General features: G+C 40.3%; 1 protein-coding gene across 1 annotated transcript in view; it reads right to left on the bottom strand.

The window, feature by feature from the left end:
- Positions 1-26,805, bottom strand: part of SLIT3 (slit guidance ligand 3) — a 394,890-nt gene that overhangs the window by 97,913 nt on the left and 270,172 nt on the right. Inside the window, 5 exon segments of the mRNA XM_075274737.1 lie at positions 3,892-3,963; positions 4,993-5,064; positions 13,660-13,801; positions 19,483-19,646; positions 26,178-26,249. Coding sequence (XP_075130838.1) covers positions 3,892-3,963; positions 4,993-5,064; positions 13,660-13,801; positions 19,483-19,646; positions 26,178-26,249 — 522 coding nt within the window.

Here is a 26,805-nt window from a genome sequence, read left to right as displayed (position 1 = left end):
CCAGTGCTGTTTGAGCACTGGGGTCCGCCCCCAGTCCTGCAAGAAAACTAATTAGCATATGGACGAAAACCAAGATATCTAAGAAACGGCGGCGCGGAGAAGACATCTAAAGGTAGGGGAAGAATAGTCTTTCTTAAGGTTATTCTGACAGTGGTTTAGCCTAAAACGGGATTCTAATGATAGAATCCCTTCAAGGAAAATTGACCTTAAATGGTAATTACACAATGGTTAACAACCTTAGCCAACTGGGAGTAAATAACAACATTAAAGCTCAGATTAAAAGCAAGATTTAAAAAAAATGTAATTGTCCAATAAAATTTTTACAGAAAACCTTTAATGTGTAAATTCACTCTGAACTCGATTTATTAGAAGTACCGATAATAGCATTAGAACAAAGAATTGCTTCTTGCAAAATTCCAGCAAATTGTTTGCCAAGGAGCCGCGAGTTACACTTAAATGATGTTCTCTTCAGCAATTCTGTACAACAGTCTCTGTCAAGATCTGTGAATACTTTAAGAAACCACAACCACTGGCCAGCACGGCTGCGTTCAGCTTTCATTCTTGTTATGCCTATTATTGCAGCTGACCCCAGTCCACATATTTTGGATTGTCACCTCACATAAAATTACTTCCAGTAAGCTCGAAGCAGCTCCTCAAACCCTTTACATAATGTGAGAAGAGTGACTGAAGAGCGCAGTGCTCTTGTGCGCTTGACACTGTGTTCAGTAAAACTGATTTTGATCTTTCTTTTCGATCCCTTCCCAGATATTAAAGCCAGATGTTCTTAAAACTCGAAGGAGAAAAGAAATCTGGTATATCATTCATCAGTTTATAAAACATATCTATTCCCAAAGAGAACAACCATGAGCTGAAAATTTGTCTTAACTTATTCGCAATTTGTTGCTGAATATATCAAGTCACCAAAGACAAAGGCAAAACCCAATTAAAGAAAGAGAAAAGAATGGAGAAGACATCCTTATATGACTCCAATGATTCCTTCTGTGTGTTATGGTGTCTTCCAGTTCATACATATAAGTATGCCAATAGACGTATTGTATGTTTTATTAGAATCAGATCTGCGTAGATCAGTGGTTCTTAACCTTGTTTGAGGTACCGAACCCACCAGTTTCATATGCACATTCACCGAACCCTTCTTTAGTGATAGATCAAATATGATTTATTTCCAAATTCAAGACATAGGTATATGTTTTTTTACCGGTACACAAAATGAACCGTGCATAGGGCCTAGGGTTCGATCGAACGCTGGTTAAGAACCACTGGCGTAGAGTCTGACCGTAGATCATGTGAAATTCCTGATATAATATCTTTGATATACAATATAATATCTTTGATATTACAAAAACTGAATATGAACATCTACTTTGGAGCGGCATGGCTACAATATTAAGGCAAGTCCATTATCTATGAATAGTTCCTAAATACACTACCTTTATCAGATTCTCTGCAGCCCATCCACTGGCTAGAATTTCAGTTTCCCGTGACTGTCATAATCTAACAATCTCTAATATTTCAGACAAAATACGTTCAACCTGAAAGCTCTTGGCGCTATTGGCAGAATGAGAAGACAATACATAGTTGTTTTTGGTTTGCCCAAATCATGGTTTCCATAAACTGGACAAAGTTCTACATGTAAACTGAGTTGTGTTGACGGACTGGCTATCCTAACTGTGGAATGAAGAAATAATCTTTTAGAAAAGTTAAAAAGAGCTCTTAGCTTATTTCCTAAAATTAATACTATTTTAAGTTATATGTACTAGTCTACTTGAGATGGCTTCCTCATCTAGGAAGTTATTCTTCAATATTTGGGGAAGAAATGATCTATCGGGAAGAGAGATTTGCTTTCTGTTGAGTCAAAATTGCAGGGACTCAATGGACATAATTATGTCCTTCTTTCAATGATACTTTGTATGTTTCTATACCACAGAACTTGTCGGATCTCCTACACTATGTGTCCATGCACTTCAGAGTGGTATTCCACCATTGTCTAAATTGAAGTTCATAGAAGTCAAAGTTTCCAAGGCATCTTCCAAAAGCAGAAAAGCAACAATAGACTAAGTTCCAGTCTCAAAGGCCTTTTTGACTCGACAAGTGCTTTCTAAAGCCTGAAAAGTTGCGTATTGTTGCTTTTGTGCTTGTCAAAAATTCAAGTGCTATTGTAGAAGATATCGAATGACTACAACATTTTGATTACTATGTTATTGTATACATACTTATGATATCTCATGGTTCTCCCTGGCATAGGTCCAGTCTTGTGCTGGTTACATTTAAGAACAGAGGAGATCTTTAGCTGGCCATACACTGCATCAAATTGTAAATCAGGAACATATGTAGTATGTAAATCGCCACTGTTAGTAGCAAGACGAGACTTATGTACATCTGTAATATGAATTTTGACCTTGCAAGAAGGGATTGCTTTTGGATGGTCGGCTTACTTTACTGTTAAGAAAATAAAGTTGAACATGAGAGAAATGTACTGCATCCCCCAGTGTCAGATTGTCTGATGACTTGGAATTATAATCAAGATGTGACATTAAGTGTCTCAAATGAGGAAGCTAAATTGCTTCAAATACCGGAGAGCAGAGACGAGAAAAACAGAGGGCAGAGCTGCAGCTGATGTACTGGCTCCAGAGAAGTCTTTAATCACCAAACAATTTCTAGGTTACTCATGTAGAAAGGACTTTAATAGGGTTATGCTGAGTTCTATTTTCAGAGTCTGCCGTCTACATGAGCAATTGCTAATTTAAGAGAGATTAGTTTGTCTTTAGTGACTTGACAGTTGTCTGCTTAAATGTGGGCTTTCTCGGGAGGCAACATCTTTATAGCTATATCCTTGTATTACTTCCCTAATATAGTTCAGGAACATCAGACATAGACATTTGACATGTTTCCTCACGTTGAATAATTCGCCTGCTATAGCAAAATGTGTCCACTGGACAGAGTTCAGACACATTATAATACATAGTTTCTGCCTTAAAAGTTTGGTCATTTTAATACAGTAAAGATATAATTATTTAAAGAGATTGTCCAAGACTTCATATTGATGACCTATCCAGTATGACATAGGCTGGGCTCTGACAACTAACATCCCACTGATCAGCTAATATCTTGACAGTATATGGAACTAAAAGTCGATAGCTCTGTACGCTGTGTAGCAGCCATGCCGTGTTAGTTCAACTCTGCTCTCATTTGCTTGAATAGCAGCTAAAGGCCAGGTTCACATCCGTTCAGGAAGTCTGCATGGGGACCCCCGAACGGAATACCAAACGCTTTGGCAAGTGGTGAGTAATGAAAGCACACAGTCCCCATAGATTATAATGGGGTCTGTGTGCTTTCCGCGCAGTGTCAGCATGAGTCATGCGGACAGGAAAGTAGATCATGAAGTACTTGGAACATGTGGACAGCACGTGGAATACACATGGACCCTATTATAGTTTATAGTCTATGGGGACTGTGTGCTTTCATAAGCTCACCACTTGCCATCGTATTCGGTATTCCGTTCGGGGGGAGTGGTTCCATGCGGACTCCCTGAACTGATTACCGAATGCTGTTGTGGACCAGGCCTCATCCTCAGATATTAGAAAACTGGTGGTGTTGGACCCCTAATGACCACCTACTGATCTTAAGAATAAGTCATCAATATACAGTCTTTAACCCCTTTAGTACAGCCAGTGGTCAAAGCTTGTCCTGTGAAAGCCATCATACAGTTAGAGGAAATGTCATATTTCATACAACAGTATATCAATGGACAGCGGAAAAACTGCAGAGAATTACTACTCACTATATTACATAATGGAATATAATGGGAATCCCCAATATCTAAGTCCAGGTAACCTGAAATTATTATTTAACATATTCTCTGAAACTACTTACAGTGAGGTGAGAGATTTTAATCCGCTGAAAGCATCTGGTGCGATCTCCGATATATGGTTCTTACTGAGGTCTCTAAAAGAATTAGAAAAGATGATTTTAGAAAAAATTGATCCTATAACACTGGACAGAGTGTAAAGCAGACAAATGTACAACACGTGCAAAAGTATCAACCTATACCCTACATAGATTACGGATATATGAACATGTGCCAGAAATGGCGCCTACTTTCCATCTGGTACTAGTGATGGACAATCCACAGGGGAATACAGAAGTAGCAAAGTGTATGAGATCTGAGGACACCTCATCCACACGCTGTGAAATGTTTCTGTGCCTAAGATTCTGATCTCTGTAGTAAATTTGTGCTAAGTCAATACTCAAAATCCACAGCAAATCCTTCCTGAAGATTTTGGGTGGATTAGCCATTCATGGCACGCATTAACAATAAACTGAGCTTGGTTAGTTACACATAGTAAAACCAAAAAAAGTACATGACCCAAGAAACATTGGGTTTAGCATAATACTGTAATATAGAATATACCTCAGGTCACCAGTATAGTCTTGTAAAATGGCAGATATATTCTAGTCCAGTGATGGCGAACCTTTTAGAGACCGAGTGCCCAAACTGCAACCCAAAACCCACTAATTTGTCACAAAGTGCCAATACGGCAATTTAACCTTAAAAATGTGTGGATCCACAATTGTGCACAATTAGAGACCTACAAAATATGGTCATTCGAGGTTTTATAGAGCTTTCTGCTCCACGGTGACCCCCACACAGTCCAATCTGCTCCACTGTGACCCCCACACAGTACAATCTGCTGCACAGTGGCCCCCAAACAGTATAATCTGCTGCACAGTAGTCCCCATACAGTACAATTTGCTCGACGGTGGCCCCCATACAGTATAATCTGTTCCACGGAAGGGTGCCCAAAGAGAGGGCTCTGAATGCCACCACTGGCACCCGTGCCATAGGTTCGCCATCACGGTTGTAGTCCAATTAACTTTATTGCTTATTTAGGAGACCTACATACAATACTCCATAATGCTAAATTTCGATTTCTCGATATCTTATCCAGACTTCTCACCCCATATTAGACTTACATTCTCTTGAGCTTCTTGTACTGAGTAAACGCTCCGGCTGGAATACCCTTGATGGAATTTTGCTCCAACCGTCTAAAAACGAGACACAAGTAGTAGATAGAAAAATATTATTTGTAGTGTCTGCTTACCATCTCGGTCTGAGATGACCGCATATCTGCGTCATACACTTATTATGAAATAAATGGTTAGACTAAAATCTTTTGATGCTTGTTTGTCCAACTTGTTGAACTGTTACTGTAAGATATTGTTTGCCTTTATGGAACAGACCTCTGGATATTGTTTTGTGAGCTTTGGCAGAAACACACAAACATATTTAATATGGCCACATTTAGAGTATTTGGAGCAGATCCTCCATCCATGAAAAATAACAAACTTCAAACACAATAGTCAATATGGACACGATCTTTGGTTTGCCTTTTGTGTACAAAACATCCACATATATACAATTTGATCCACTATTCAAAGTCTTTTCACTTTGCCGCCATGAATTACTGTGTTTCAACTCAACAAAGCTGTCAATGTGTTCTGTGATGTTGAGGAAGGAGCTCACTAGGAAAACGGACTGGAATAAGAGACTCATTGTTAGTATGGTTTGTATCCACAGGATACAGAATCACTGTCTGACCACCTCGGCATACATGATCAAATATCAAATTCACTATAAAGTTCATCGAAAAATAATGTAATGTTTACATACATGCTGGTAAAGAGAGTCTGTCAGCAGTATATTCATTATAAACCTAATTCCTGTACCTTGTATCAGCATACATGATCAAATACCATATTCACTGTAAAGATCATGAAAAAATAATGTGATATTCATTCTAAACCTAATCCCCGTACCTTGTAGAAGTGATTCTACAGTTCCCAAATAGGCTTATATTATTGAGTTTTGGAGTCCATTTTCATGCACATTGTTATTTTATTCTTATGGAAATGAGGGAAAAAGTAACTTTGGGGGTGTCGTAGCTTCCCTGGGCTGTAGTCTCAGGTCTAGATTCCCAGACAAAGCACTTTTCCCCTCATTCACATATAAATGGCAATTTACGTGAAAATGGGACTCCTAAGCTGACTAATAGGCATATTTGGAAACTGTAGATTCACTTCTACAAGATATTGGGATTAGGTTTATGACCAATTTACTACTAACAGACTCCCCAAACACCATCTGGTCTTCAAAGTACATAGCAATGTGAAAGTCCACCTAAAGAAGCTAAGGGCTAGTTCACACAGTTAGGTGTCGAGGAATATGGTCAGGAAAAAATCCGCTTCAGGAATTAGGAAATGTTTTTTTGAAATGTTTTTTTGACATGAGTCTTTAGCAATAGCATGGCAGTATAACGTAGAAGTTATTTTTTTGCAACAAAAGTAAGAACAGACCATATTGTCAGTGGGGAAAGATACTGATTTTATCCAGAAGCCACCCCTAGCAGCAGAACCAAGGGTAGCAGATGATAAAAAATGTATTATGCCAACTGCAAGCTACTAATAGAGCTATTAATTCATTTTTAAGGGTCATTCCTTTGCACTTTTGGAGGCCCGCATTGCATATGGAGCCGGAAGCAGGTGGACCTCCTACACTGTGTAATGGGCGAATGTCGCTCTTACAGCTCAGCTCCCAAGGAGTCATTTTACTACACAGTGGATGGAGCTTCCTGACTCCAGATCCATTCACTGTACAAAAAACTGCTGACCACTATGGGACCAGATGTCGGACCCCCAATTGATCTCAAATTAGTGACATTGCTAAGGATAGGTCATTAAATGTCAGTTTTGGACAATCCCATTAAGAACTTAACTTTTGGCATACAAGTGACTCACGGGCTAACCCATAAAACTGGTCATTGTTTTCCAACATGCCCTTTGATAGGATCATCTCCCTCAGTATGTCAGTTCACGGTCCTGCGGTGTGTCAGCTTTACTTGTGATATCACTTTATGTTAAACCTGTAAAAATCGAGTTTCCCGTTTCGTTTAGCATACACATTAAAATCGATGTCTAAGCCATCAACTTTGGCTATGAGCTGCAATGCACATTGTATTTTATATAGCGTGCTTGTACCGCTGGTTATAACAGCTCTGCCGTTCATAAGAATACCAAAATCAATAGCTAAATTATTGTACAGTACCAGGATCAAAGGTGTAAAGACCCCACGCTGGTCCCAAAATGTTCTGTTTCTGCACAATTGGATTTATTTGATAGAAGAATGCACAATTAGATTTATAACACAATATCCCCTTCTAACAATGTGTATCTTATTTCCTACATGCTGTAATGTAGCCATTATAAATAATACATTTGTCCAATTTAACAAGGTGTGAGATTTGCTTCGGGTAAAGTGTATAGCTTTTGGCATCAAGTATAAACATTTTAGAAATAAGGCTGTCTAGTCATGAAAATTCTTATTTCTGCTGAGCATCCTTTGCCAGTATATGTATATACAGCTTGGTAAAATGATATATTTCATGAAATACATTTGGAGGACGTAGGGTTAGATAAACACTTGTGTCCACAGGCATCATATCAGTCATGGGATCTACAAAAGCGTATTCCAAATGGTTACAAACATAGAACATGAACAAGTCCTAATACACCCAAGTCCAGTTTCTGGTTCACAACAAGCCGGTCAGCCAGTCATTGGTAGCAGCCAAATTCTAGATGTAGAAGTATTTCTCTGACAGAAGACAGACTACTGTACAGGCCATTTCTAGCCAATGAGTGTGAAACGACAACCAGAAGAGCTCAATTCTAAAGACAAATGTAGAAGGAAAATTCTATTGTTGTGCTTAGCACCAACCAGATAGTAGTCATCTGCGTAACATATAAAGCCTTTAGACTAAGATGGCAAACAGATAACAGCATAGGATTCACAAAAACACTGCCATTTCTAGTAGTTAGAAATATTACAGTAACTGGAAACAAATCTTGGACTAAGATAATCCTTTAAGGGTATGTTCACATGATGGAAAGCTTTTCTGCTGTGTGACATTTCTGTGCGGCTAGCCGCAACGGGATGCCAATGCAGTGTATCAGTATCCCGCTCCTGATTAGGCCCGAATGAATGGAGCTAATCAGGAGTGAGTCTTGAGCCGTGGGCGCCGCAACTGACTCAGCCGCAAAATCCGCGGGAAGACAGGACATGTCGCTTTTTTTTCCCGCTAGCTGAAAAAATCGCTAGCGGGGAAAAAAAAGTGAGGGGCTCCCATTGAAATGAATGGGAGATATTTTTGCTGGTGGATTTTGAGGCGGATTCCGCGTCAAAATCCGCCTACAAAAAACTCTATATAAACATACCCTATTAGTCCCATCAAGGGGAAATTCAGTATGTTACAGCAGCATGGATAATAATATATTAATATATATATATAATATATTACAAGAAAGAACACATACAAGCACATAGCAGATTGAAAGACACTAGGAGTCATAGCAACTAAGAAGGAAAGAAAGACTTCAGGATCATTTAGTTCTCTGTGCGGAGTGATCTTCGTTTCGCTTGATTTCAGAAGAAAAGGGCTCTGTACACAAGTTTAAAGGGATTGTATAGGGGAAATAAAGCTTATATGTCCATTTCCTTAAGCTTAGTTAAATTTAGTAATATGAACAATGGTACCCCGTCACCTCATTCTAAGGTCTGGTTCACATCTGAGTTCCGTAATCCGTTCGGTGTCCGCATGGGAACCCCCCCAAACGGAATACCAAACGCAGTGGCAAGCGGTGACCTTATGAAAGCACTCGGACCCCATAGACTATAATGAGGTCTGTGTGTTTTCCACGCAGTGTTCACACGGCACATGCGGACAGAAAAATACTTCATGATCTACGGTACTTCCCTGTCTGCATGACTCATACAGACACCGCACAGAAAGCACATGGATCCCATTATAATCTATGGGGTCCATGTGCTTTCACTGCTTGCCAATGCGTTCGGTATTCTGTTCGGGGGGTCACCATGTGGACTGCCTGAATGGATTACCAAACGCAGATGTGAACTGGGCCTTAGTTGTATAGCTCAGCTCATGTCACCAACACTTGAAGGGTCAGTAAAGGAGGTGAAGGTCCAAGACTTTAGGTCTCTCCTGCTGGGCTCTACAGAGCGAAACATGGCTTCAGGGACCTGTATAGTTACTTAGTTAGTTAGTATGAAAGCTTATCTAGTGCAGGGAACATGGTTGTCTATCTATGGCACTATGGCATACTTCACTCTCTCCACTGAGAACGTGTGCACACTTAGTTGAACCAAGAATACATGTTTATGGAGAGGTCAGGAGGAAATAGCTGTCAACCACTTTTAAAGACGATATCATAAAATGTAAGTAAAATAATTCCCCTGGTCATGGCCCTTTATATACGGTGCTCATTGTACAATGATCAATGCTTGCCAGCATTTGTATCCCTGGGTTGATAAATCATATACTTGTTCAGATGCCAATGCCTGGGGGTATGGCGGAGTCATAACACTTAGAGCTGCTCATGTAGGGAAGCTTTGTTATCATTAGTTAGCTTTACAGACTATCCTTACTGTCACCGCGGTGGGGAGAAGGATATTTACTTAGGAATAACTGTACAGTGAAGGAATTAGAATTAGAATTTTGTGTATTTGTAATGTTGTGATTTTATGTTGCCCTATCCTAATGTAAATTAGTGTAAAAAAGAAACAAAAAGAGAAATCGTAAAAAAAAAAAATTTACCGATTTTTTTTTTTTTTTAGTAGTCTGAACATTGTAGGATGGGCAACGAGCAAGACCATAAATTCTATCCCACAGCTCCTAATGACATTATAAACCTTAGTCCAAATGCTTAGAGGTTTATCAATGTCAGCACATCCCATGGCAAACATTACCGCTTGTGAATGCTTATTTACCGACCTTTATGTACTATACCTTAAGGATTTTTTATCTTACAAACTGGTTAATATAAGATATATTTGTGTTACTTTTATGATCCAATCACATCAGAAACATACAAATTACCGGGGGGATATTAAAATAAGCTAAGATATTACTAAAGTTGAGGTTTGTGGGCATTTGCTTATATACTGCTCTCTGAAGGTCCACAATTCATTTGGATTGAAGTCTGGACTTTGACCAGGCCAATCTTTTTTTTATTTTTAAACTGTGATTTTTATTGAAATTTTCAAATAAAAATTAAACAAACAAACCAGGGTAAAGATTACTGCCAGAGCCGAAAATGGCGGGTAAAACACATTAGGGCAACAAAACCAAAGTTGAAATACAAAGCTACAATAAGAACCAATGCAAAAAGGAAAAATTGATGAGAGAGAAAGACAGGGAGACACGAGGAGGGAGGAGGAAAGAAGGAAGGGAATCAGAGACCACAGATAGCACAATACGAGTCCCAGGGTGCCCAAATCGGTCAAAACTTCTCAACTGTATTGTTTAGAGAAGCTGTGAGGAAATCCAAGTATCTAACCTCTTTAATGTGGGCTAAAGGGAAGGGAATCAGAGGTGGCTGGGTATATGGCGGACTATAAGATAGAGGGACGTTTGCTCAGGGAGCGAGGGGGGAGATTGACCGGGCCAATCTAACACTCTGATTCTTCTCTTTTTAGCCATTCTGTTGTGGATTTACTGGTGTACTTGGGATTATTGTCCTGTTGTATGACCAACTTTTGTCCATGCTTTAACTGTTGGTTAGATGGCCTCACGTTTGGCTCTAGAATACTTTGGTGTAGACACTTGGGATGAACTGTCCGTGCTGATTTCCACCACACATGGTGTTGTGCATTATGGCAAAACATCTCCACTTTGGTCTCATCTGTCCAATACACAATGTTTTAGATGTTTTGTGGCTTGTTCGTATGCAACTTTGCCACCTTAAGCCGTACTGTTGCGTACTTTTAGCAAAGAAGCGACTTTCTTCTGGCAATCCTTCCAAATACGTCATACATGTTCTGCCTTTCCCTTATGAACGTGAACATTAAATATGATAACAGAGGCCTGTAGTGTCTTAGACTGTCAACTGTCTTGAATTTTTTCCACTTGCAAATAATCTTTCTCATTGTAGAGTAACTTTAAGTTGTTTGTAAGTGGCCTCATAAAACTTCAGAGATTGAGGGGCAGTGACAATTCCTCCACTAAGATCATTGCTGATATCCATTAACCCAGTCTTACAACTTTCTAAGAACCAAATGTTTTTTTTATTAATGTCCTGACATGTGCTTCACCCGCATCCAACTCACAACAGGCAGGACTTTACAGGTATGGCTTGGTCTACGTGGTACATGGACGTGCTAGGAACCATTTTATACATGGCTCTTGCTATGTGTTTTGGTCAGACACTTCCCGTAGTCAGAATGGCAATGTACATGGGGTTTTAAAAGCTGTAATAAAGGGTCCATTTTATAAAGATCCCCAGGAATGCTGATCTTATCTTCATTCACATAAAAGTCAAAGATGTTGTTTGGGTCGTGCCATGTACAGTTGAGCCCCAGCTTATATCACTTACTTACATGGAGCCATGGACAGCCGGCTGCAATATTTGGGCAGTTTGGACTCTTTCTTATTATTTTTATTCTTTTCTCACCTACAACATGGCAGCAAAACCTGCTCAATGGAAAGTAGAAACTTTATAAGATAAAGTCCAATCAGCTCAAAAAACTTTTGATATTTATTGTCCTCACTCCTTGTTGCTTGACTGCTTTTTAGCTCAGTTCCATTAGGATCTAGCTATGTAACTACAGCTTTAGTGTATTAACAGTTTACGGTAGTCTGAGACACACCTTGCTTCTTCATTGGTTGAAGATGCCACACCCTCCATCCCCCTACAGCTTTGCATCCTCTGATTGGTTGTGAATAGACAGGAGTCTATGATGGGCTCACCCTGGGGTATATGGTGGCTCAGTGGTTACTACTAGAGATGAGCAAACACTAAAATGTTCGGGGTTCGAAATCCGATTCGAACAGCCGCACACTGTTCGACTGTTCGAACGGGTTTCGAACCCCATTATAGTCTATGGGGGGGAAATGCTCGTTTCAGGGGTAGGCAACATTCGATCAAATTCTACTTATCAAGTCCATGAGTGAGGGTCGGGCTGGATTCTTCTTCCTGCGCAGCGTCCCCGCGTCCTCTTCCGGCCTTTAATTCACTCTGCTAGGCATCGGGCCTGGGCAGAGCCGACTGCGCATGCCCGCAGTACAAGCGGACATGCGCAGTCGGCTCTGCCCAGGCCCGATGCCTGGCAGAGTGAATGCAGAGCCAGAAGAGGATGCGGGAGCGCTGCGCAGGTAGAAGACTTCTAAAGGTAAGAGAAGAACCAGCGTTGATTGGCAATGTATAGCATTCTGCCAATCAACGCTGGTTCTGCATCGAATCTTAACTTCGAACAGCTAATAGTATTCGATCGAGTACGAGTATTTTGAATACCGTAGTATTCGATCGAACACCTACTCGATTGAGTACTACTCGCTCATCTCTAGTTACTACTGTTGCCTTGCCTTAAATCTTACCAAGGTCAAAACCTGCAAGGACCTCGTCTATTCTCCCGCTGTTTGCATGGGTTTCCTTTGGATACTCCCAAGACATACTAGTTTTGAATTTAGAGTGTGAGCCCTATATGGGACAGTGACTAACCAGATCTATAAAGCGTTGCGGACTATGTAAGAGAAATACCAGGAAGCCATGGCCAGAATGATTATAAACCCATAGACCACCAGTTACAAGAATACGATTATCCGGTAACTACTATATGAGTACCCAGTAAAGGGAAATCTCGAGGGTTCTTTGAAACACCTATAAGAACACATTATCATTGAACCAGGCATAAGGTAAATTTCTCCTTAGATGTCTGGCATAACAAGCGTCTATCCACTGTCACACGGACTAACAAAAAATGCATTTTCCTCTGAATAAAGCACAGCGTTTAGTCATCCATAGTCTTCCCGGAGATGAAACATTTGTCCTGGAGACTAATGCATACAGTGCTGGGACCACGGTTGTATTTATTTTATCTCTGCTATCTTTTATTAGTGGGAATGGGTTAGCATCTGTTACCCTGTGCACTAGAGGAACAGTTTTGTAGCAATTTTCTTACTTCAAACAACATCTAATGCATAATGGTTTGTCAGGCTTCTCCATAACGCAGATAAATCACAGGCAAGGAAAAAAGTGAAGCATCAGTACTGATAATTCTTGGCTGTCACACGAATAGAGTCTACAAATGAGATGGCCACGCTCTATTAACAATGCCTTTGTGCTCTGCTTGAGAGCTGTCATAAAATGTCCCTTCTGCATTTTTTGGCTGCGAAAATACTTACTGGAAAGGTTACAATATGTAAACGGAAAGCCTTATTCTATCAATGGAGTGATTAGGTTAGTAAATACAGAGGTGTGTTATAGCCATTCGTACCATATAGAGCACCATTTGTACCATATATGCTGGTCTGATATTACTATATACATATATATATCATTAACCGTATAGTAATAAACTTGAAATATAAGTGCAATAAAACTCACGGCCAAATACAGATCAAGATAAAGATAAGTCATGTGAAGACGAAGACAAGGCAGGAGGATTATCTGTAGTGTTTTTGTCTTATATATACGGTTTTATACTTGTAAATCTGTAGTTACAGAGGTGCATTTGGCTCATGTGTGTATCGGCCATGCCAGAGCTAATGACATTACAATAAAATGATTACTTACATCTCAATAATGCCTTCTGGTAGATTGGCTGGGATTTCAGTAAGTCCTTTCCCTCGACAGTCCACCACATTGTTGCTGCAGGCACAGGCAGATGGGCAGCTCACTGCATTGGCATTGCAGGATGGAGGCTCATTTTGAGATCCTGTAAAATCACAGAACAGTGTTAGTAAGAATAGGAAAGGTTCTTGCTTCTACTGACGGTAATGCACTTCATTCGAGACTATGAATATTCTATATTCTGTAGCCATGTTTTCCTTCTAGCTAAAACACAGTCATATAAATCTAATTTATAGTATGTATATCACAGACCACGTTCTACCAGGATCCAAATATTAAAGCCCTTCCAATGTTGAGTAGTCAAAGAGCAAGACAATAAGGGATAAAAACATGGAGACACCATTAAAGAGAATGCATCTACAGCCTCAGTATGTATAGATCTACTGATACTTAAGGTGTGCGACTGACAGACATATTTGGGTATTCAACATTAGGGCTCCATGGCGGTGTGTTGGCCGTTGTTTTAATGCGGAGGACATAGCCCCATAGGTTGGCCATTGGTTTAATGCGGAGGAGATAGCCCCATAGGTTGGCCATTGGTTTAATGCAGAGGACATAGCCCCATAGGTTGGCCATTGGTTTATTGCGGAGGACATAGCCCCATAGGTTGGCCATTGGTTTAATGCAGAGGAGATAGCCCCATAGGTTGGCCGTTGTTTTAATGTAGAGGACATAGCCCCATAGGTTGGCCATTGTTTTAATGCAGAGGACATAGCCCCATAGGTTGGCCATTGGTTTATTGCGGAGGACATAGCCCCATAGGTTGGCCATTGGTTTAATGCGGAGGACATAGCCCCATAGGTTGGCCATTGGTTTAATGCAGAGGACATAGCCCCATAGGTTGGCCATTGGTTTGATGCAGAGGACATAGCCCCATAGGTTGGCCATTGGTTTAATGCGGAGGACATAGCCCCATAGGTCGGCCATTGGTTTAATGCGGAGGACATAGCCCCATAAACCTGAATGGATCTATTCAAATGACCATTGTTTTAACAGTACATGTGAATGATCTGAGAAAACATAGAACATTCTATTCCTCTGGTCATTGAAGAATCCATAAAAATTGACCACCTTTGGGTGTATACTCCCGTGAAAATAGTACTGAATGAGGCCTTACTCAGTAAATTTATTAAAGAGGACCTGACACCACAGCTGACATATCTTGTTATATATTCCCCATCTTTTCTTTAAAATCTGTGTTGTACCGATCTGGTATTCCTACTAGAAATTTGTGTGTACATCGACAATTGGGTGTAACCAGTGGGAGTAAGCAGTGTTCCTCTACAGTCTTTGTTGGGTTAGTCTATTATGCTGGTCCATCACAAAATCAGAAGACAGAAAAACAATCCCTCAAATGGATCCCGAGTGACCCCGTTGACTATAACGGGGGTCCATCGGGTGTCTGCTTTTCCCTGAAATCACCAGTCAAAAAGTGTTGCTTGCAGTTTTTATCTTGCAGACCAACACTGAGTGCAGATGTGAACTCAGCTTTACAGTGTCCAATCAGTTCTGACCATAGAAGATTGTGCAATGACATAGATAAGGAGAACGGTAACACCCAGTTCAATCAATTGTGGAGGAATAACAGAGGAACAGCCCAATGCAGAATTAGAAAAGATGTAACTGACTTACTAAGACAGACATAACACAAAACTGACTGGCCACTTTAATGTGAATTTTTGACTATTCTATTTTGCTCAAGCTTCCACAGGACACTATGACATAGGAGGATGACAGTCTGTCTCTGTACAGAATCCTCCTTATAATTCATAGTTTCACTGGCAATTTCAAGAAAAACTGTAAGATCATGCATTAAAACCATAAATTGTCTGGTAGGGGTCTTCTTTAAAGCAAAAACGTCAATGGCCCAGACAAATCCATAAAAACAGATTGATCTGTCAGTCAAGCTTAGCTGACAAAGCGGTCAACACATAAATGAACGTCAGTGAAAGCAATTCATTCAGGAGGTTTCAATCCCTTGAATATTAACTTTCTCCGTGCAGGTTATTTTTTGCAACAAATGAAATGAAGTTGTGATCACATCTTCCTTGCAAACATTCTTATGCTGTGAAGAATGGTGAGTAATTCTTGAAGATTTAAGACTTGAAATACCTAGTTAACAGAATTGCCAAGCAGCGGCAGGGATGGAAACGCGCCAGGCTCCATTCAGCTTATAAGGAGTACACATGGATATACAGTACAGTGAAATAAAGAGGTGCCCATTATATTCCAATCACTCGGCTCTTCTTCTGCATTCGCCACCTTGTCTCACCTATGTCCCCACACTGCAGTTTCAGAGAGGTGTTTAGATGCATTTAGCCTCAAATGTCAAGAGTTTGATATGCAGATACATTTTCCAAAAGCAGAAGAGAAAATGAATATTGCTAGTGGCTGGCTGTGTACATGAAGGGGCAAAGTCTCTTGACAAAAGAAAAGAGAATTACTCAGAGCCCGATCCTTGCGTTTGAAAAATGTCAAGGATTCCTGGGAGAGCTGCTGTCTCCGGGTCTGAATTTCCATTAGCTCAAACAGATTGTAACCAATGGTCATCTCTCTTTTCATCTGTCAATATTATGTGGACTAGATGCAAACAAAGAAAAAAAAAAGGAGAGAATCCATTACATAGTATTTGTTTTTCTTGGATTTCCAAACATAGTTAAAAAGGACTGAATTCGGTAAGTGAAGGACCTGGAGAAACACACATGAATAAATATGGTTTCTGAAATGTGCATTATCACTTCCTAAACTTATGAAATATAGCTGGAGAGGTGCTAAATGTATTTCATGTACGGTCATACATATGCAATGGCTTTCACTGCTGCAGATTGGCGTGGATGGAATAGCAATCATACGCTGACACTATAACGCCAGACTTTTTGGGTAGACCACAATAAAGACAGATGGTTAAGATGACAGGTACAAGAAATGTATACTGCTGTACAGTGTCTTATAGTAGCAGATCCTAAGAGGGCTGTTAAACCAAAATTTGGATGACAGCTTAAAAAGAACATTTCAGAATTGGTAAAAAATGATATTTGGATGAAACTGAATTGGATACCTAAAGTATCCGGAAACTGGACAAAATCTAAACAAAATATCGAATTTACTTTAAAAATTTTTGTTTATTTATATTTTTTTGTCTTAAATTTACTGTTTTCATTAGTAAAAGAGAAATTTGGCTAAAAAAATAGACTTTGTCCATTTGTGTGCACTTTTTAAGAATCGCCCTTCATTATATTAGAGGTTTGTCAGCCTGGCCTTATCTACTCAGATTTTCAGGCACTTGCACTTTTCCATGGATGGACAAACCTTTCAATAGTTAACACTGATAAAAATTTCTCAATAGATATGTTTCTCATTTTAATTTCCAGTGGATTCTGCGTATGAACATCCCGCATGGCTAGCTGTGACGGAACGCCGATGCAATGCACTGGCATCCTGTTACGGCATTCCACTCCAGAATGAATGGGCCTAATCGGGAGAGAGTCTCGCGCCATGGACGCTTCGGCTGAGTCAGCCGTGGAATCCACAGGAAGAAGGGGCATGTTGCTTCTTATTTCCGCTACTAGCTAGTGGAAAAAAGAAGTGAGTGGCTCCCATTGAAGTCAATGGGAGCCGTTTTTGGCAGCAGATTTTGAGGTAGATTCCGCCTCAAAATCTGCTGCCAAAAAACTCCATATCTAGTGAATGACACTGTGGCTTCTCCCTGGCCTTGTGGAGACCAATGCTATCCCTAGTGAATCATTATCAGCAGCAGGAAGATAGCCCCTTATAAATTATTTATTCATATTATAATATGATCAGATTAAAGTCTGCCTCTTGTTAGACTAAACGTGCAGTTACACATAACACAAAAACATACTAATTTAAAGATACTAATTTTTAATAAAGAATCTTCTGAGCTAAAAAAAAAAAATCCAATGTCTTTTATGAGATCAGATAAAATAGGTAAGAACTTTCCCATTCAAGATAATAAAATGAAGTTGAAATATTCAAATAGTTAATTTTAGTAGAAATACAAATGGCTATTATTGCAATGGCTAAAGAGAAGGATAATAAGAGATATTGGATTTAAATGAAGGATTTTAGCAGACTGGCTCCTCTCCTTTACAATATGTTAAATAAAATACTCCTAGTCCATAGCTGTTGTCACCACTGGCCAAAGATGTCTTATTGTACTCAATGGCAAGTAGGAGTCTGTCAGTATTTGCAGATGTGCATGGCATACTTCCAGGGTTTTGCCAGCAGGCCATAATATTTTATTGAATAGGTTTAGTGAGAAACCGGAGCCCTTACGAGTGGACATACATGTACTTATAGCTACACCCCCACTGACATATGCACTCAGCAGTCAGAGATACAGCCACAAACATACAGCTCTGTCTCTGCCACTGGCTGCTATTGTTAATGTGGATGTAGCTCAGAGTTAGTGACAGTATAACTTTATGGTGTTCCAGTAATAAAAAAAACCAAAAAACGTTTCATAAATGAGTAGTAAAGGTGAGTATAAGAGAATATATATTGTAATATATCTTTATTAAGGAGATTTGACTCCATCATCCCTTATTAAGCTGTTCTTTTGCTCCTTATGTTCAATGTGACTGCTTTTTTACACAGACCTTTATGAAGAAGGGAGGTGTGGAGTAGGAGGACACAGCCGGCCAATTAATTTATTTATTTCCATGTTCTGTGTAATGGTAGCCTCGTGCCTACAACCTAGCAGTGTTAAAAGTGCACAAAGCAGCAATTATTTTGTAGCAGCCTCCTCTTCTCCTCCCCTCTTCAAAGACCAATATGTACAAAGTAACTCAGCCTGAAATGTGAAGAATATCTATATCTTTAATAAGATATATTACAAAGTTTCCTATATTCACCTGTATTGTTCATTTATGACTTGATTAGAATTAGAGGTACACTTTAAAGGCTCCTCTATGCCGGTTTTCAAATGTAATACATTTTCTGGCCAAACATTGTATGAATGACCCCCCACCACCAACCAGTGACCTCATCACCATTATCCTACACATATGAAGCATGACTCGTTTATGAAAAACATTCTACTAGAAAAATATTAGAAGACAACACCTGGTATTGTTTTTAAGGAATCATCCACTTTCTAATATTACCCAATCCCTTATTGCTCACGCGCCATACAAACTGTTGTTGCGGCTTTAGGTACTGTCCTATAAACTTTAGCAAGTGAGCTTCCGGTAGGTAAACATTACTGGGAACCGCATTGTCCCACAGTAGATGATTTGTGGGGGTCTTGGGTAATGGACCCTCACAGATTTGATATTAAGGGTCTATACTAATTGTTCGTCTAATTTGGTAGTAACCATCAAAAAGAAATATATGATAGGAGTGTTGTTTTTTTTATGTGCGGGGCAATAGTATTTGTTTATTTTTTTTCAGTGTGTATTGAGGCAAGGGGCCCCAGGTTCCATGCAGCTTGTTTTTGTTGATAAAGGTGAATTTTTTGGGTTATATAAGAGGCTTCTATAAGCGTTATGCTTTGAGCACAACATTGTAAGGTGAGCAGATATGACACTGTTATACTGTTACCCACATACATTTCAGATGAAGCTCTGTGTTCCTTCCTGTTGAGCAATTTGCAGATACAAATGAGCGGTCACATAATCAAGCGCTATTGTCACAGTAGGCCATAGAAAGAGCCCCTGCCTCGCCACTGTGACAATCCTTCATTGGTAATGTGTCCATCTAGACATATACACAGGATGAAACCTATTCATAAGGTACAATAATTACCAGCGCAAACAAAATCCTTCTTTTGAACATCTGCTACATTGAAGCCTCTCAGGTGAACGGGAGACATGCAGAAGGTAAACTGGCCAATAGTTCGTCTCTGACGCAACCAGTCTGACAACCAAGTGAGGTGACAGTCACAGTACAAGTAGTTGGAGTGAAGACGCCTAAAATGAAGAACAAATAACATGAATAATGTAGCATGTTGATGCTAGGGGCGCTTAGTATACAGAAAACCATTTGTTTCAGAATTGATGAAATATGCAATGTACAATGTAAATTCTTAGGTTATATTTACATGACCATCATCATAAATGGACCATTCGACCATTTGTAGTCATTGTTTACTTAGTTTTCACAGATCCTCATAGATTTGAGTCTATTGAGTAATCATGAAAAAGGCTAAAAAATTTTGATGGACCTGGTCAATATGGTCTGTTAGAATGAATTGGTTCATGGGCTTGCACCAATTTTAGTGTTGCCATGTGGAGGCCTTGAAAAAACCATCAACCAGAGGCCATTTTTCATGTTCATATGAAAATAGCCTTACATTTTAAAGGTCTTCTTTAAGAAAGAACCCTATGTACGATCTACGATGGTACATCAACATTGAACGAATTATGTAGCTATTGTTAGACAACTTGACCAGAATTTCTGAACATGAATAGTATGGGATCGTCTTCACTATGTAAAATAATTTTCCCCTGAATGGACTACCAAATGCATTGGCAAGCGGTGTGCAGTGAAAGCACACAAACCCCTTAGACTATAATGGGGTCCGTGTGCTTTTCGCATGGTCTCCGCATGGAACATCCGGACAGAAAAGTAGTTCACAATCTACTTTCCTGTCCACATGATTCGTGTGGAGACCGTGCGGAAAGCACATGGACCCATTATAGTCTATGGGGTCCGTGTGCTTTCACTGCACACCACTTGCCAATGCGTTCGGGGGGTTCCCATGCAGATTCCCCCGAACAGATTACCAATGCAGATGTGAACCAGGCCTAAGATGTATCTAGAAGTAGAGAGTTGTGGGTTTATGTTATATTTTTTATAGTGGGTGGGAAGGTGGGCTTTGTAAATGGAAGCTATTCTGTAGTTTTGCTGTAATATATGTGCTTCGAAACCACCACTAGTCCTCTATGTTACCAAATTTTTATTCTTATTTACCAACTTCAAACAAATATTCTACTCAAATAAATTGACGATGAAAATCCATATAAAAAAATACAATGACCATAAAGTGCCTGCTTCTCATCCTAGGAAGAATGGCGGTGTCATGTCGCTGCTGCCTCGTTCAGTTAAAAAATACCCTCTCTCAAAACAGCAGTATTACACAGATGCAAAGACAGCAGGACATTCCCTATTAGCAAAATGGATACTGTGCAGTGTTTCACATAAATAAAGCTGCTTCAACAATGAAAAAACACGAAAGCAGATCAATGCAAACTAATTCCTGCCAGTTCTAATCATGGAGACAAGATCGATAATGGCTAACAACATGAAATGGATTGAGCAGTGACAGACCTGAAGTGCAAATTCACTGGAAACGTCCTGCAAAAAGTTTCTCTTATTATAGGAATTTCTAGCTTTAAGGAATTTACTTAAAAATGTAATGCTGTCAGTATAAAATGATATTAAAGAAAACCAATGTGATAAAATTATTCACTGAAAATATACAGCGGTAGTATCTGTATCATCCGTGGAAGTGAGCGCCAGCAAGATTTACGGAATGGCTATGGCTTTGTGCAACTTTTTAACAGCTTTTTGTCAGTGTTGCATGTATATGTGAAAAGGAAAAAAAAAATATCCTAACAGAACTCCTATGCCATGTGTCTCTATAGTTATAGACTACAAACATTGTGTAGTCATGCCAGTCAGGGGGCATTCACATTTGTGCCCGGTGTTCGCCCGGTGTCAGCCCCAAGAAACTGGACAGGGGACGGCTTCCTGGTGGTCAGCTTTAAAACCCATATATAAAAAAGACAACAGTACGAAAATACTGAGGAAGAATAAAAAAAATATCTAAAAAAATATTTTGCTTGAGTTTACCTTTCATGTTCTTACAACATTATTGTGTTATTCTGTCCCATACGGTGAGGTTATTATAGCATTGAATGGAATTAGTCTATCTCACAAAAATTCACTTGTGTTTAAGATTGGATCAATAGAAAGTGAAATGCGGCGGCGCGCAGAACCGCTACCAGTACAATAGCATCTCGGTGGGTCTTTTGATTTCCACAAATAATTGGTGATTACTCTTGTTACACCGAGGTTTCCTACAAAAATAAGATAGAACTGAGTGATCTCACCCAGGAGAATCGCAGTCAGGAAGAAACATTGTCTGAAAATGATATATCAAATGTAGCCGATTGATTTGACCCTCGAGTGTTCCTGGACTATGTGATGCATACCGTATAGGAAAGGCACGTGTTTCCAGTCTATGTCCTGCAATCACTTTTATATGGGATCTCTCCCCAGGAAACTCAATCTGTTCTGTAAGGGACATGATGCTCCATTATGCACCATAACCTTTAGAAAGCCAAATGTACTGTGACTGGTTTTGATATCAAGATTCCCTTTAAAAGTAGATTTAGATGGTCAAGGGTTTCCCATATAGTAAACGCAATGTGCTTATTAGTTTGCTGGAAGCCGTAGAAGGATGTACTCATATGTCAAGTACAGTTGTAACTGTTATGCATGAAAACATCTTTGCTTACAGCTTTGTGGCTTGTTAAACAGGTTGTCCGGAGGGTAACATTATCTTACAAATAACTAAGAATGGCATGCATATAAAAGCAGGCATTCTCACCTCACTGTCACTCCCAATGCACTGCAGCCACTGGTCTCTATTCCTGATCAATACTCACACACAACATTTCCTGGGAGCTTAGGAAGAATCATGGAGTAGAGACTGAGCAGTGTCAAAACTGGAGTGGCAGGAGATTGGCAAGAAGAGCATTGCTTCCTTTAGTTTCTTTTATGTCATGCTTTTATGACCCCTTTAAAGGGGTTGTCCCATCTCAAGGATCCTATCTATACTGGTAGCTTATGTAAATGGAAGACATTATCTAAATATAATGGTTTAGAAATGCTGCTTTGTTTGTCTGCTATGTGAACTTAGTCCTCCCATTGTTTACACAGGGTTTCCATAGAGCTGAACCTCTATGATAAGACAGGACAAGTGACATCACTCACTGCTCTGTTACTCTGCCGTTCAGCTCATTGCAGTTTGCTGATAATGCCCTGTCCGTTATCTCTCTATGTAAACACATAGAAAACACTCCAATCTCTAGAAACGTGCATATTATTTGATCTGTATATATTAGATTTCTAGTCATCAGAATAGGATTTGTGATACTTTATAGTGTCCTGTTCAGCAAGCTGGGGGGAGGCGGCTTTGATTGTTTGATAAATGATACAGGAAGTAAGGCCCGGTTCACATCTGCGTTCAATAATCCGTTTGGAAAGTCCGCATGGGGACCCTCCCCCCAAACGGTCCACTGAATGCATTGACAAGTGGTCAGCAGTGAAAGTACACGGACCCCACAGACTATAAAGGGGTCTGTGTGCTTTCGCGCGGTTTCTGCATGAGTCATGCGGACAGGAAAGTAGATCATGAAGTACTTGGAACATTCGGACACCACGCGGAAAGCACAAGGATCCTATTATAGTCTTTGGGGTCTTTGTGCTATGTGTTCGGTAGTCTGTTTGGGGGGGTCCCCATGCGGACTCCCCAAACAGATTACCGAATGCAGATGTGAACCAGAACTCAGAAGAAGAGACAGCAGGTAAAGGTACTGAAACAGGGAGATTGTAAGACCCCTTGCACTGGCATGTTACTGGGCAGATACTCTGTAGCCAATCGGACCAATGCATGGCCAGTGTGTATATTGTGTTGCAACATTTACTTTTGGAATGAGAACCATTGATAGACAACAGTACTGTTCATAAATCCATCAGTGAGCATTATCCTGTGGAAATGACCATCAGATCCTTGAGAATGACTTCTTAGACCTCTCTATATGTGTTGGGTGGTGTGAACAGTCATTCCATGTACAGAGGTCTAAAGACTCTTTGGTATTTACAATTGTGCCAATAGCCCAACAGGAGGTGTCTTAATCCTGCATTGAGAATTCTAGGATTATATACACGGCTATAATGTATTCGTGCACACGGCATGGATGTGCAAGGTACCACTGACTGTGCTGCACAGCCAAGGTTAACAGTCCCGGTAATACAGCGGAGTATGCATAACTTTGATAGGTTTCATTAAAGTTCAAACTGACAAAGCTCATATCATATTTCACAGGAAATTACATTTTTAAGATTGGGAGATAGCTGCAGTTTCTAAAATCTCAATAACATTTGTTTAGAGACGGTTTAAGAATGGCTGGCTGTAAATGCGCCTTCTTGAATTCTAAGGAAAGTCTTTGCTTTAGAAATCCCGTGTATGATTTTCTGCTTTTGTTTTCTCCTTTAATTACAGCAAAGCAGGATTAGTCATTGACAGTCTCAAGGGAACGATCTACAAAAGCCATCTTCAAAATTAAACTAAAGGAAGAATGGCAGCAGACACTCAGTACTGGAAGGAGACAGCTGTGATTGATCGATGCGAGGTGGCTGGATGAATATTACTGAACATTAATGAGAACAAAGGAAAAAAGCCTTTACTTAATCACTTCAATTAATTCCGACTACTAGTAATGTCAGCCAAGGAAGAGGAACATGGAGGTAAATAGAAATGATTACATCTCATCTCCAAAGGACAGGAAAGTATATTTATGCTTAAAACGATAAATCCCCAACAGGTAATCCCGAGACCCCATTTACACTTCAATGGGCAGTGAATTGGCATTATTGTCTGCTTGGTGTTCTGGATAAGAACCGAAGGTCTGCAAATGGTGACGCATTGTTCTTCCAATGTTTGTAATGTATTTAGAGAAAAACATTAATATTCACGTGTTATTAATATAACATGTGTAAAAGGAAGAAACAATGTGTTGTCCAGAGCAAGCAATATCAGGCTGAAGGGCTCTCGGCTCTCCGCAGAGACCTGCCCTATATCTCTGAATGGCAGACATTCTTCTGGTTGGACACTATAGCGGAAGGGGAAGTGTTCTGCAGCCCTGCAAAGAATCAAGAGCCCTTCAGATTGAGGGGCCATCTATGGAGCACTTAAGATTTCCTTATCACAATAAGGCTGATAATGTCAGCATCCACAAAGGGTCTTCTATGGTTCTTACATAGCACTGTCAGCAGTAATGCAGGGCACAAAGGGTCTTCTATGGTTGTTACATAGCACTGTCAGCAGTAATGCAGGGCACAAAGGGTCTTCTATGGTTGTTACATAGCACTGTCAGCAGTAATGCAGGGCACAAAGGGTCTTCTATGGTTGTTACATAGCACTGTCAGCAGTAATACAGAGTCAAAACTGCTGACAGATTTACTTTAACATAGGGAATCGAGAAGAGACAGAGATAGGCTAAGTTCACTGCCATTTCCTCTCATTGATGGATCCATAATAAGATGGACACCAAGCGTGCCATCAGACTATAAAAGAGTTCAATGGGATTCTATAATGGTGTCTGGATTTCTCTGGATGAAATAGAGCAGCTTCATGTGCTTTATGACCACTTGATAGAAATGTTTAACCACACATTAAATCCTTATAGGAGTCTACCATCTCTCTCCAGCATAGCCACTAGTAACCACTGTGTTACAGAGCACATCGCAGTCATCAACTACAAATTTTTTGCGATTTGTTTTACATTTGTACAAATATGGAGAAAAACGACTTTGAAGTTTTGGGCAAATGAGTTCGTTTACGTGCACTGGGGCTGGAGCTTAATCTCCCTGGAGCACTGTAGACCCAGGGGTGAACCTGCCCCTTTCGCCGCCCGAGGCGAACGTCAGAAAGCCGCCCCCCCCCCTTCCCGGGAGGAGGGGGCGTGGCGGTGCGGAGAGGGTGGAGCGTAGCGAAGGGGGCGGGGCTAATCACCATTCGCAGGCACGGAGATGACCTGCTCTCTGCATGAGCGTGAGAGGAGGCTGCTGGAGCAGCGCTACTCCAGTGGCCTCCCCAAACCACCGCTCGGTGCTAAGCCAGTCCAGGACAGCTTGTCCTCGACTGGCTTAGGTAAGCAAAAATGCCACCCTCCCTGGGGCCCTGGCATAGCGCCGCCTGAAGCGGTCGCTTCAGGTCGCCTCATGGGAGGTGCGGCGCTGTGTAGACCCCATCTCCCGCCTGCACTACTGCATGCAGCGAATGTTGATCCTCCTCATCACCCATTCTAGAGTAGCAACAGCAACATACTTGCATGTATTCCTCTTCTGGCTGATGTCTGTTGTCTCTTGGCAGATGACTATGGCACAGACTAAAAGCAATGCCAACTCAGAATGATTAAAAGTGGCACAAAACTTGAAAATTTGAGTTTTATGGATACCATATGGGGGTTTTAGAATTCCAGCATTCAGTCAAAGCGTTACATGCCATATTTACTGGTATAAATACCTTGATATATCTTCCCTGCCATCTTTTTTTACTAAATTTGAGTAGTGTTGACATTTTATCGTCATGACTCAAATCTTCATTTCATTATCACATAAGTTATTATTTGCCAGAATATTTCACAGGTCACACAATAACATTTAATGTTAATTACCAAAAAGAGCAAATTGTATTAAAAAATACTTACAGGGTACGAATCTTGGGCATATGATTGAAACTTGTAAGCGGGATTCGTGTGATGTTGTTATTGTTGAGTGTACTGCAAGAAAAAATATGGAATTATTTAGCTATCACCGTTTCTCTAAAGTGAATAATGATATGCTCAGGAACAGCGTGACTCAGGAGTTAATAAATGGGCTCCATCGCAACGGTGGGCATGCCAAGGAACAAACAAGGAACAATTTATGAACTGTCATGGGTAACATCTACATAGGAAAGCAGCCAACACGTTCACACCTGAAGACTGGCATGGGTTTCATAGACCTCTAGTGAGGACAAAATAAAGTTTCTACTACCAGGCCAAACAGCAACATGCGGGATAGGCGTGTATTGTACGTTCAAACTTGGATTTCCAAAAAGAGAAAAAAACATGGCCCGCACATCCCAGTCTTATACATTGATCTAGTTCTTCTTAGCCAATTCTACAATACTGAACATGAGGTTCTTAGCATACATATTGATCAAGGTGTATAAGCCGACTAGCCACTTCATGGCGACCTCTTTATAGTGGGTCCCTACTCTACTGGGTGCGGCCCTGCACCAGGCCAAACAGCAGCATGCAGGATTGGCGTGTATTGTACGCTCTTGCTTGGATA

Source organism: Leptodactylus fuscus, chromosome 5, assembly GCF_031893055.1.
Source record: "Leptodactylus fuscus isolate aLepFus1 chromosome 5, aLepFus1.hap2, whole genome shotgun sequence".
Taxonomy (NCBI): Eukaryota; Metazoa; Chordata; class Amphibia; order Anura; family Leptodactylidae; genus Leptodactylus; species Leptodactylus fuscus.
The sequence above is the reverse complement of the archived record's forward strand: the minus strand, read 5'-3'. Positions and strand labels throughout refer to the sequence as shown.